At 38.6% G+C, this 12323-nt stretch overlaps 1 protein-coding gene across 6 annotated transcripts in view; it reads right to left on the reverse strand.

Annotated features, from left to right (window-relative positions):
- Positions 1–12323, reverse strand: part of IQGAP2 (IQ motif containing GTPase activating protein 2) — a 309380-nt gene that overhangs the window by 49971 nt on the left and 247086 nt on the right. For all 6 annotated transcript variants that reach the window (XM_050795627.1, XM_050795628.1, XM_050795630.1 and 3 more), the window contains 3 exons: positions 4676–4759; positions 3228–3299; positions 2494–2563 (listed from right to left, as the gene is read on the reverse strand). In XM_050795627.1, the coding sequence (XP_050651584.1) occupies positions 2494–2563; positions 3228–3299; positions 4676–4759 (226 nt within the window). The remainder of the gene's footprint in view (positions 1–2493; positions 2564–3227; positions 3300–4675; positions 4760–12323) is intronic.

Genomic DNA, 12323 nt, shown 5'->3' on the forward strand with positions numbered 1-12323 from the left:
ATCTATGGGTCAGCCCCTGTTATTGAGAGGGACATTCACACATAAATTCTAAAAGGGTGTTTCCCTTAGTACCTGGAACTTTAGGCTTTAATTTCCTGGCACTCTGACTCTTGGAAAATATTTTAACACGCTTAGGGAGATAAGATCTGGGTAAACTGTAAGAATAAATCATCCGGTCCATTGAGGACGAATGATTAGACCCAATAATAGAAAGATGACTTGCAAGAGCTAGTACAGTCATGGTCATCTCAATAGCTGCCCTCCTTTACACCTAGGCCCTTGACAGTCTTCCTTTGACTTCCATCTTAGTTCTGTGGTGTTTTGACACTAAAGGAGGAAGAAAACCAACACCACAAACAACTGCATAAACCCAGCATGGAAAACCAAATCTATAGTCAGGTATGTTATTTTACCGTTGCTGATGGCCTTTATTGGAGAATTTTCCTTGGATCACCGGACCCTTTATTTCCTGACCACTGAAGCACATCAATTTATTTTCCGTCCATTTCCAGCAAAGATGCTGCCACTGACATGACCACTTCAGGGAAGGCCTTAGCAATGCACCACAGCTCATCCATGCAGCCAAGTTGGGGGAACATGAGCCCTCCCACCGTGGCCAGAGTTGATGGCTGCTTCTCCCTCCCGCTAAGGGTTATGTCTCTTCATATGTACTAACAGTCCCATCGGAAACAACTAAATTAGTATTTTAGCTTTACTAATTGTTATGGCCTGAATTTATTATTTCCTCTATCAATACTAGGCTTTTTGCCATCTTCATCTGAGAATGACTTTGTGGTACAGATATTTTCATTTCAGGAAATCAGACCACTTTATAGTCTGCACCTACAGGTGACCACATCCTAGTTCCAGCAACTTTCAAGCTGGAATGCGTTCAGTGACATTCCAGAGAAAAAGGGTGAGAACAGATGATAACAAACTTAGAAAAGTTTTGGTTACCATAAACTTTTTTTGATTGCCATAAAAGCACCCAATTTGCTGAAGCCCAGAGAAGCTTAGATCTAACTCACTCACCGAGATGGTTTCTCTATTTACCTTTTATGTCCCAATATAAAGTTGCCCAGATTTTAAAATCGGAATTTGTCTTTGTAATAAAAAAGTTAACAAATAAAAAACATCACTGTAACTGCTTAAAAAAAAACATGTTACCTTGAACGAAATGAAAATTAGCCTGTGTTCATTTGGAAAATTTACTTTGAAGTCATCTTTCATATATAAAAGCAATAGCAAACATATTTTAGTGTCAGGGCTCAGAAAAAGAAAAATCCTCTTTAGCCTTCTTTAAAAAAAATTCAAAACAACAACAACATATCTACCAGCTGAGAGGTGAGCTGGAATCTAGTGGAATGAGACATTATTCAGTAGATTCTGCAGGCTGGAGGCAGAGTGAGGACTTCAAGCGTCCCTAGATTTTCCTTAACAAGTACCAGGGAAGATCTTTCTTGAGCCATATACTTCATCCCTTAATTCAGACAAACTTTAGACAATAAAAGGTGCTGGCTAAACTTACTAGGCACTGTAAGTACTAATAAATTTATCAGCAAGCTTTCCTTGACTGTGCATGTTCCTGTGATAATTAGAATGCAAAAATTGAATATATGAAGAATCAACTTATGATATAAAAAAACAAAATAACAAACATAGGCAAAGTTGGGACTGTAAGGAGATAGCACAAAATGTGACTGTTATTTTTTGGTGAATTTTATTTTGCTATTTTCAAACTTTCTACACATTTTTATTAAAAACCTTAATCTGTAATCCTAGCACTTTGGGAGGCCAAGGCAGGTGAATCATGAGGTCAGGGGTTGAAGACCAGCCTGACACACATGGTGAAACCCCGTCTCTACTAAAAATACAAAATATTAGCTGGGTGTGGTGGCTTGTGCCTGTAATCCCAGCTACTCAGGAGGCTGAGACAGGAGAATCACTTGAACTGGGGAGGTGGAGGTTGCAGTGAGCCAAGACTGTGCCACTGCACTCCAGCCTGGGCAACAGTGTGAGACTCTGTCTCAAAATAAAAACAAACAAACAAAAATTAAAAATTATTCTGTGAAAAGTTCAGAATGAAATTGCAGGAAGATGTCTGCAGTTGTCATTTTTGGGAGATGAGACTATGTCTAACAAATTAAACAATGTAAATGTAAGATTATTTTCTAGCTAACTCTTTTGCATTAGATTTTTGACTCTCGCTTAGATTGAAAAAAAATTCAGCATTTACGCCAACTCCATTCTCTTTGAAGAAGAAATTATACCATGTGGCTGATCCCTTCCATTTAATAGGAAGGCCCATTTCCTGTCACCAAGTGTTCCTCTGTGTACTGGTTTAGAACCTGGGGCCTGAGATGATCAAAATCTACTGGAAACAATGGGTATCCTCTGTTCTTAGAACAATCTCTGAAGTGACCAATATGGACCAATATGTCCTTGCCTGGTTTATAAAAAATCCTTGCTTTGTTTCAGAAAGCTCTCACTTACCCAGTGTTTTGTAGTCATCTCTAGCTTTGTTCGCTCTCAGCAGTGACTGTATTTTCACAATTTCATTATTCTGCAAAAGATTGAGACAAGTCTTGATCTCCCAGAGTCCCACCTACTCCATTATTTTTGAATTTAGAACATTTAAGAACTGTTAGTATTTAAGAACTGACACTACTTAGAACTGACAGTATTTCAATGTGATGTATTCAACGTTTATTTTTCCATTTTCTTTGAAGAAGAGGTCAGATAAGTTAACTAAAAGTGCAAACAAGACTGTAGGGGAACTGCTTAGACAAAGAGATCTAAAAAGGGAAAATAATTTTAGCACAGAACTTAGATGATCCAATCTATGTTCCCATATCTCTTCTTTAAAGATTCAGGAAAAAATCCCTCCCGGGGGCTTCTATTTAAAGTAAGCAGTTAGCAGTTGAAAAACCTACATATGCAATGCTGGAAAATATTTTTCTAGAGTCTTCTGTCTTTGGTGTTACTAGCCTACAGTTTTCCCCTCACCCATTTTCTATTGAGTCCTGACTGGCGAAGTCTAACTCTCAACATGATTTCTGAATGAAAACAGTAAGCCTCCAAATATTATCATATGAAGTTCTAAGATCCATTCTTTCCTAAGTGTTCTTATCCACCATTCAACAAAAATCATTCAATGCTAACATTCAATAAAGCATGAATTTAGTTCATTATCAACCTGGATAAAATCCCACAGGCATTTTTCTTACATGATCTCTGAAATACTGTAGTCTTGAAAGATAGCTCTTTCTTGCAGTTGCCATTCGGAACCAGGACTGAATCTAAAAAGTTTAAAAAAATAGAAAAGAACAATAAAAAATAAAGAGAAAAGTCAAAGTAATCCCCAAACAACCCGTAATACGGTTTTGTGTAGTTTTTCTAAAAACAATGATACTTGATAAGGAAAAAAAGCAGCCCACTAAATAATCAGTCTTTCACAGATGTTTCTTAAGGGGTTCAAAACACTTTACATGTTACTGTTAACTTCACTGCCTTAATAAGAGAGAGGTGGGGAGAACAATTTAACTTTGTAGTATTTTACCTTAATCTCAGTAAATAAAAGCCAGAAGGATGAGGCGTTTTGCTGAGAGTTTCAACGAGTCAGGAAATCAAGTAAACTAAGTCTAGGGTTTCTTTTATCATCCCTTTAAATGCATTCAATATCCTTTTAAGTTTTTACGGGAAAACACTGAAGAGGTCTCATGAGGGACCCAATTGCTACCAATAGTTTTTGAGAAAATAGGCATATGTTCCATAGGATGCTATTTCATCAAGGAGCTACTGCACAATGGATCTGGGTCACGTTATTCTCTGCCTTCACAGTTTAAAACTTTTTTTAAAATTTGTTTTTATTTATTATTATTTTTAAAAATACAAATGAGGTCCCCCTATGTTACCCAGGCTGGTCCTGAACTCCTGGGCTCAAGTGATCCTCCCACCTCGGCCTCCCAAAGTGCTGGGATTACAGGTATGAGCCACTAAGCCTGGCCTAAAACATCTTTAAACTAATCTGATTCTACTTTCCAGCTCCATTGCTTCCACTCTCATCTGGATTTCCAAGCTGGAGACTTGTAGATCTCCAAGTTGTAGGTCTCCAAGTTGTAGATTTCCAAGTTGATTTTTGTCCAGTCCTCTGGCTTTCAGATCCATGAGAGTGGACACCACAGTACCCTTTCTGTCTCACCCAGAGCTATTCACCTGAGTGAAAGGCTGGGTTCGACTAATTCAACTCCCAAATATAGGCCTTAAATTAGCTCTACTTCCTCTAATCATTGGTTTTGTTCTGTTACATCTGAGCATTCTAAATATGCTTAAGCAAATGTGGAAAGAGAAACATGAAATAAAGCTGGGTTCTACCTAGAGTTTAAATAATCAATTTGAACTTTCTAGACAAAGAGAATTTATTAGTCACAGAACACTTTCACTTGTGATTCTCATAACCACTCATAAAGGACTTGAAGTTTTATAGTAGTTTAACTAACCTGCTTGAAAAATGATTAGGTAAATGAGCAGCGGAGCTGGGATTCAAATCCAGTACTGCCTTCTGACTTCAAGGCTCACACATACCCTCCCTTTCTGTAGCTGTCTTTCATATTAAACATGAAATGAGGGGAAACGTTTAAGCCAAGCACTTGGTATGGTAGGAAAGGGTATTTACCTTCACAATAGAATCAGTATTATCAATGAATGTTTGCCGCCTGTGCATATACACCTTCCGTTGTTTACATCCTTTCCAAAAAGCCTAAGGAAAAGAGTGGGTTATAGAATTATTTACCAGCAAGTTTCCCAGTTTATATAGGAAGTGCAAGAGCAGAGCACATCTCAGGTCGCATGGAGTTGGGGCGCTGTCAGGGACCCTCCCTTCAAATCTCATCTGGACATACTCTCTGGGGGTAGCCAGTTAACCATGGCACAGCACATCAGCTCACAGCTGAGACTTGTTCTAAGCTTAGGACAGCAGAGCAGAGGTCATAAATTACATGGATAAGCACAGTTTCTGCTGGAAAGCTTAACTTTACCAAGGCCCTGGGTGACAAGAAGGAATAATAAAATGGAATTTCTCCAAAACCCATAAACAGTATTAAGTAGGTGCTACTGGTATTTGATAACAACAAAAAATGCTTGAAAATATGCCTAATATTAAGTATCTTTACCACAACAAGTGGCCCACTGTGGCCCCGACTGGAAAGGAGGATGCTCTACCAACTTGTGGCCCTGAATCCCTTGGATCCCTGAAAACACTGGTGCTGCAACTGACCATCATTTCATATACTCCTACATAAGGTTAAACAATGCTTCATCAACACAGCTTTACCTGATTATCACCATTAAGTAGAAGTTTTACAGGAAACACAAAAACTGGACACAAACTAGTATCTTTAGAAGAATTAAATTCATAACTGCTATCCGTTTATTCCAATTCGTTTATGAGCATCTTTTTATTGAAACATCTTTATAACTCACCCCAATTCTGATACTGTTTTTCAAATTAGAAAGGAAGTAAAAGTTCCTTGTTAAAAAGGGCAAATATAAAAAATCAAATTATTTGTATAAACGTCCTTCCATGTCTGTATATATTTGCCTCATTCTTTTTTAAAAGGGTACATGAAATTTTATTTCAACAATAATATTTTTGTAATGAGTCAAAACAATATAGTCAGGATGGAATCAAAATGATGAACTGGGCACTCGCTCCAGACTTCCCCTTGGTCCAAATCCCTAGAAGGCACAAATATACTTAAAAAAAAAAAAACCTTTTAATTTCGAAAGAATCACCAACTCACAAGAAGGATCAAAAATTATTCGATGAGTTCCATGTACCCCTTTACACAGCTTCCCCCAATGGTAACATCATACAAATACACTTTTATTATCATTTTTTGAGACAGGGTCTCATTTTGTCACCCAGGCTACAGTGCAGTGGCTCAATCATGGCTAACTGCAGCCTCCACCTCCTGGGCTCAACTGATCCTCCTGCCTCAGACTCCTGAGTAGCTGGGACTACAGGTATACACCACCATGCCCAGCTAATTTTTCTATTTTTTATAGAGACAGAGTTTCATTATGTTGCCCAGGCTGTTCCTGAATTCCTGGACTCAAGCAATCCACCCACCTTGGCCTCCCAAAGTGTTGGGATTACAGGTGTTAGCTATACCTGGCCCAAACATACTTTTAAAGCAATCCATAATAGTGCTAGAAAATAAGAAGGCATAGAGATAAAAATTATGAGGGTTCCTAGAAAAAAGAAGGTAACTAGAACTGAACTGAAAGAGGAAAAGGCAGAACAAATTTCCACAAAAATGTCAAAACATCTTTGATATGGCTTTAAGCTTGAGGCAGTCAGGGTAGTTTTGGGAAAATTCTTGCCTTATCCATTTGTCAATTGGTGGACAAAGAAAGCATAGATGGTGAAGTGTGAGCTCGAGGAAACTACAAAAGTGTATAGTTTTGGGGAGGGAATTTAGCAGTATCAAATTTAAAATTATTTAGCCTTTCACCTAATATTTCTAGTTTTCAATGTATCAAGCCCAGGAAAATAAAAGCATCTGTGTAGAAAAACCCCATATATAAGTATTTTTGTTACAGCATTGTTTGTAATACCAAAAATGTGCATCCAGTAAAATGTTCACAAATAGGGGGAACAGCTAGAGACACTGCAATTGCTACACATCAGTTAAGAGTAAAGTAAGGTCGGGGGAGGGGGAGGGATAGCATTAGGAGAAATACCTAATGTAAATCATGAGTTAATGGGTGCAGCACACCAACATGGCACATGTATACATATGTAACAAACCTGCATGTTGTGCACATGTACCCTAGAACTTAAAGTATATATATAAAAAAAGAGTAAAGTAAGGTCATATATACTGACTATGGCAATGCTCTGTATCTTGGAGAATAGGAAGACCTCCAAGATATACAGATAATATGAAAAGGAAATTTTAGCTTACCACACATATTATGATACCACATGTTAACAAAAAAATCCACAGAATAATTATACATATTTCTATGCAAACAATCTGTACCTCAATACCTAGAAGATCTATTAAAATACACAGTGAACAAAGAGAAAGGGTATACGTACCTGTGTACCTATCTCTACTTCCACCTAGCTACTTCATAAAGGGAACTACTATTTAACATTTTATTATGTATCCTCTGAAATATGCACATGTGTAAACACACATACCCCATCATTATACACACAAATACAAATACAAACTTACATTAAGATGTGAACTGGGCATGGTGGCTCACGCCTTGATATGGTTTGGATTTGCGTCCCCACCCAAATCTCATGTCTAATCGAAATCCGCAATGTTTTAGAGACCTTCACAGCAGCCCCTGCCATCACAGGCTGGGAAGCCTAGGAGGGCAGAACAGTTTCGTGGGCCAGGCCCAGGGCCTTGCTGCCTGCACATCCTTGGGACACTAATCCCTGCATCCCAGTCGCTCCAGATCTAGCCATGGCTAAAAGGGGCTCAGGTACAGCTCAGGCTGCTGCTTCAGAGGGTGCAAGCTGTAAGCCTTAGTGGCTTCCATGTCATGTTAAGCCTGTGGGTGCACAGAATGCAAGAGTCGAGGCTTGGGAGCCTCTGCCTAGATTTCAAAGAATGTTCGGAAAAGCCTGGGATTCCAGGCAGAAGCCTGCTGCAGGAACAAAACCGTCATGAAGAATCTCTGTAGGTTAGTGTGGAGAAGAAATGTGGGGTTGGAGCTCCTACACAGAGTCCCCACTAGGACATTGCCTAGTGGAGCTGTGAGCAGACAGCCACTGTCCTCCAGACCCCAGAATGGTAGATCCATTCATAGCTTGTACCCTGTGCCTGGAAAAGCCACAGACACTGAATACCAGCCCTTGAGAGAAGCCACGGGGAATGAACCCTGTAAACATTCAGAGCCACATCAGCACTTCAACTGTCAATTTCAAAAACTCAAGAGTAGAAAAATGTATTTATTCATATTTTTATTCTTCTAGCTATCCTTTCTTCCTTTCTGATGTTCTGAAATTTCTTCTTTCATCATTTCCTTTTTGTTTAGAGAGCTATCTGTAGTCATTCTTTGAGGGAAGGTTTGCTGGTAACAAGTGCTCTTAGTTTCTCCTTCCTTCCTAAAGGATATTTTTGCTGGATATAAAATTCTATGTTGACAGTTATTTTCTCTCCAGATTCTACAAGTGTCTGGGTGCCTTGTTACAGGAGAGTGGAAGTTTAGACTCCTCATTCAGCCTTTGCTTCCCCTGAAAAATGTTTTACTTCCTTCTGGCCTCCTTAAGTTATGAAAAATCCTCTGTCATTAGAACCATCTCCCTCTTATAGGTAAGTTGTTTCTATCTCACTGCTTTTCAAAATATTTTCTTTGTCTTTTATTTTCAGAAGTTTGGCTGTGATATGTCTTTGTGTGAATTTCTTTCACTTTATCCTGTTTGAGGTTTCCTCAGCTTCTTGAATCTGTGTTTTTGCAACATTTCCACTTTTATTTCAAGTGCTTTGTCAGTACTGCCTCTTTCTCCTCTCCTCTGGGAATCTGATGACACAAATGTCAAATCTTCTGCTATAATCCCACTGATCCTTGAGGCTCTGTTCTTTATTTTTTTCAGTTTGCTTTTTCTCTGTTGTTCAGATCTGAGAATTTCTATTGTTATAGTCTCTAGTTCACGGATGCATTCCTCCTCTGTCCTTCCATTCTGCTGCAAAGACTATTCATTGGGTTTCCACGTCTGTTACTGTATTTTTTAGTTCTAAAAGTTACTGTGTGGTTTATAAACTTTCTAATTATTTGCTGAGGCTTTAGTTTTTTTTCCTGAGATGTTCTTTCTTTTGCTTCAAGTGTTAGTAATTGCTAATTGCTTGCTGTAACATTTTTATGATAGCTGCTTTAAAAATCCTTGTCAGATAATTCTAACATCTGTCATTTCTGTGTGGGTACCTAGGAATTGTTATTTTAAACTTAAGTTGTGATTTTCTTGGTTCTTGACATAAGTGATTGTTGTGATTGCAATATCCAAATAGTCAAGTGATGAACCTTAGACAATGTGGGTAGTATGGGGTCCTGGATCTTATTTAATCCTACTGTTTTAGGTGGCTTTTCCTGACATTGTTTTGGCAAGGAAAAGGGGGGGAGCACTGCCTTATTACTAGGAGGTGGGAGGAGAAGGCTAGGTTCTCCATTTGGTTTCTGTCTATATAAACTAACATAACCCTCTTAAAGGTGAAGAGGAGAAAAGGAGGCTAGTGAACCTTGGGACCCAAGGAACCTTAACACCAAGGTGGGGAAGGCCTCCTCATTATTGCTGGGAGGGGGTCCAGCTACCTACTGGACCTCTCTTGATATTACTCTGGCTGGGAGAGTAGAAGTGCCTTCTTATTACTCCCCATGTGGCCTCCATTGACCAACTGAGGGAAAAGACCTTATTACAGCTGGATGGTGTGAAGGTCCTGCCTCTCTGCCGTGGCTCCTCTCACACCACTCTAGCAGGGAGAGGGAGGGCTGCCACATTACTGCTCAGTGGGCACGAGATCCAGATTCTACAAGTCTGGGTGCCTTGTTACAGTCCAGGAGGGTGGAAGCCCAGGCTCCCCATTCAGGCTTTGCTGTCCTAGGTGGAGGCATTACATTTTTTTTTTTTCCTCTGTGTGTGTGTGTGTGTGTGTGTATGTGTGTGTGTGTGGTGTTTGGCTAGAGTAGAGTAGTTACTGTCTGAAATTATTTTTGTCTTGCTAGACTGTTTCTTTCTTGGCCCTCTGGCTACAGAGAACAGGTTTTCATTGGAGCCTATATTAGTCTGTTTTCATCTGCTGATACAGACATACCTGAGACTGGGAAGAAAAACAGGTTTAATGGACTCACAGTTCCACATGGCTGGGGAGGCCTCACAACCATGGTGGAAGGCAAAAGGCACTTTTTACACGGTGGCAGCAAGAGAGAATGAGAAAGAAGCAAAAGTGGAAATCCCTTATAAAACCATCAGGTCTCATGAGACTTATTCACTACCACAAGAACAGTATGGAGGAAACTGTCCCCATGATTCAAATGATCTTCCACTGGGTCCCTCCCACAACACGTGGGAATTATGGATGTTCAATTCAAGATGAGATTCGGGTGGGGACACAGAGGCAAACCACATCAGAGCCTGTACCCATTGGTATTTCTGGGTTGCCACCCTCTTCAGCTACAGGTCAGAAAAATATAAACAAAAAGAAAACTCAAAGAACTCACCACTATGTCATTCCTTGGGTCCCAAGGTTCACTAGTTAGTCTGACTTTTTTCTCTTCACTTTTAAGAGTGTTATGTTTGTTTATATATAATATTGGGGGCTTTTAGTTGTATTTATGGAAGAATAGGGAAAAGAACATGTGTTCCATTTCCCCAGAAGCGGAAGGCAAGCCCAAATAATTTTTAAGTCCTTAAAGTTTATAGTTTTCTATATTATTAAGGTTATATGAATCTATTCCTTGACAAAATTCAAGATTTAAAAAAAATCAGAGGTGTCAACAGCAGTTATGATGCAAGAGGATCAACTAAAAATGTATTAGAACTAAGAGTTCATCCTGCTGACTAGTAATAAAATGAATATAAAATTGATAACTTTTCTACATGTCAAGAATAAACAACATAATAGAATAAAGATGTTATTCACAATAGCAGAAAAAGATACATAGGGGTAGGAGTAAACTCAAAAATATAAAGGAATAAAATTATAATGGTATACTTTGGAACAGATTAATAAATGGAAAAAGATTAATGTCTGAACTGTAAAGTTTATTATTATAAAGATGCCAACTGCCTCAACAAAACCTTAAACTTCAACGCAATCATTTAAAGATACAGGAATGGGTCTAGAATTTTATCAAATGCTTTTGCAGTAACTATTGAAATGGGCACATGAGTTTTTCTCCCTTAAGCTCTTATGGTGATAAAGAATTATACGGGAAGATGCATTATCATCTGGAGTTTTGAAACGGAAGTGATCTTAACAGTGCTGCTCAAACATTAATGTGAATATAAAATCATCTGAGGATCTTGTCAGAATGCAGGTTAGGATTCAATAGGCCTCGCGGAAGGCATGAGATTTTGTACTTTTACCAATCTTCCAGGCAAAGAGAGCATTGGGTATGTGTCCACACATTAAATGATAAAAATGTCAATAACCAAAATAAAAAATTTTAAATTAATTATCTGTTTAGAAAATGCTACCCCATGGGATTTGTCACAGTGTGGCAATTCTGAGATGGGCAAAATTCTCTGACGTCACCAACAGTTGTTCACAAAAGTGGCCCAACAGCACAACAGCAAGTAGGGGAAGTGGACCCTCATCGTGGGTCTCCGGGATTCCATGGCAGTCCAATCAGTAAAACACATGTTGTGATGGATCTTAACAGTTCACACATTTTGGTGGTTAACACTGGTTTAAAGCAGAGAAGTGTAATTGTTTGAATGTATATTATAAATCCCGTTCCTTCCTTAGTCCATACTGAAAGGCTAAACAAGATAATTGGAACGAGCTCAAGTTCCCATTCTGCTCTTCTGGAATTACCTAAACTCCAAAAACACTGTTAATTTCAATTATCTGAGATTCGCAAACATTCTGAATAAGTGACCTGTCATAGTAACAGATTATTTAATATTGAATCACTCCTGCATTGGCAAAATGACCCCATTCGTCCATTCTGTTTTTTTTTCTTCTTCTTCTTTTTTTTAATGTACTAAGGATTAACTGTGTATGCCACCAGGATTTACCTTGAGAGTTCATTATTATGTTTCATCTCATTATTATTTACGTAAATTTTTCTGGTATTCTTCTACATTTATGAGTTTTGTTACCTTTCCAAATAAAGGCAGCTTGGCTGGGAATACAATTTTTTTGCTCCTGGATATGAACAGATACTTCTCAAAAGAAGACATTTATGCAGCCAACAAACATGAAAAAAAGCTCAACATCACTGGTCATTAGAGAAAAGCAAATCAAAACCACAATGAGATACCATCTCACGCCAGCTGGAATGACAATCATTAAAATGTCAGGAAACAACAGATGCTGGAGAGTATGTGGAGAAATAGGAAGGCTTTTACACTGTTGGTGGGAGTGTAACTTAGTTCAACCATTGTGGAAGACAGTGTGGTGATTCCTCAAGGATCTAGAACTAGAAATACCATTTGACTCAGCAATCCCATTACTGGGTATATACCCAAGGGATTATAAATCATTCTACTATAAAGACACAATGACAGGTATGTTTATTACAGTACTGTTCACAATAGTAAGGGATTGGAACCAACCCAAATGCCTGTCAATGATAGA

This window comes from Macaca thibetana, chromosome 6 (genome assembly GCF_024542745.1).
Source record: "Macaca thibetana thibetana isolate TM-01 chromosome 6, ASM2454274v1, whole genome shotgun sequence".
NCBI lineage: Eukaryota > Metazoa > Chordata > Mammalia > Primates > Cercopithecidae > Macaca > Macaca thibetana.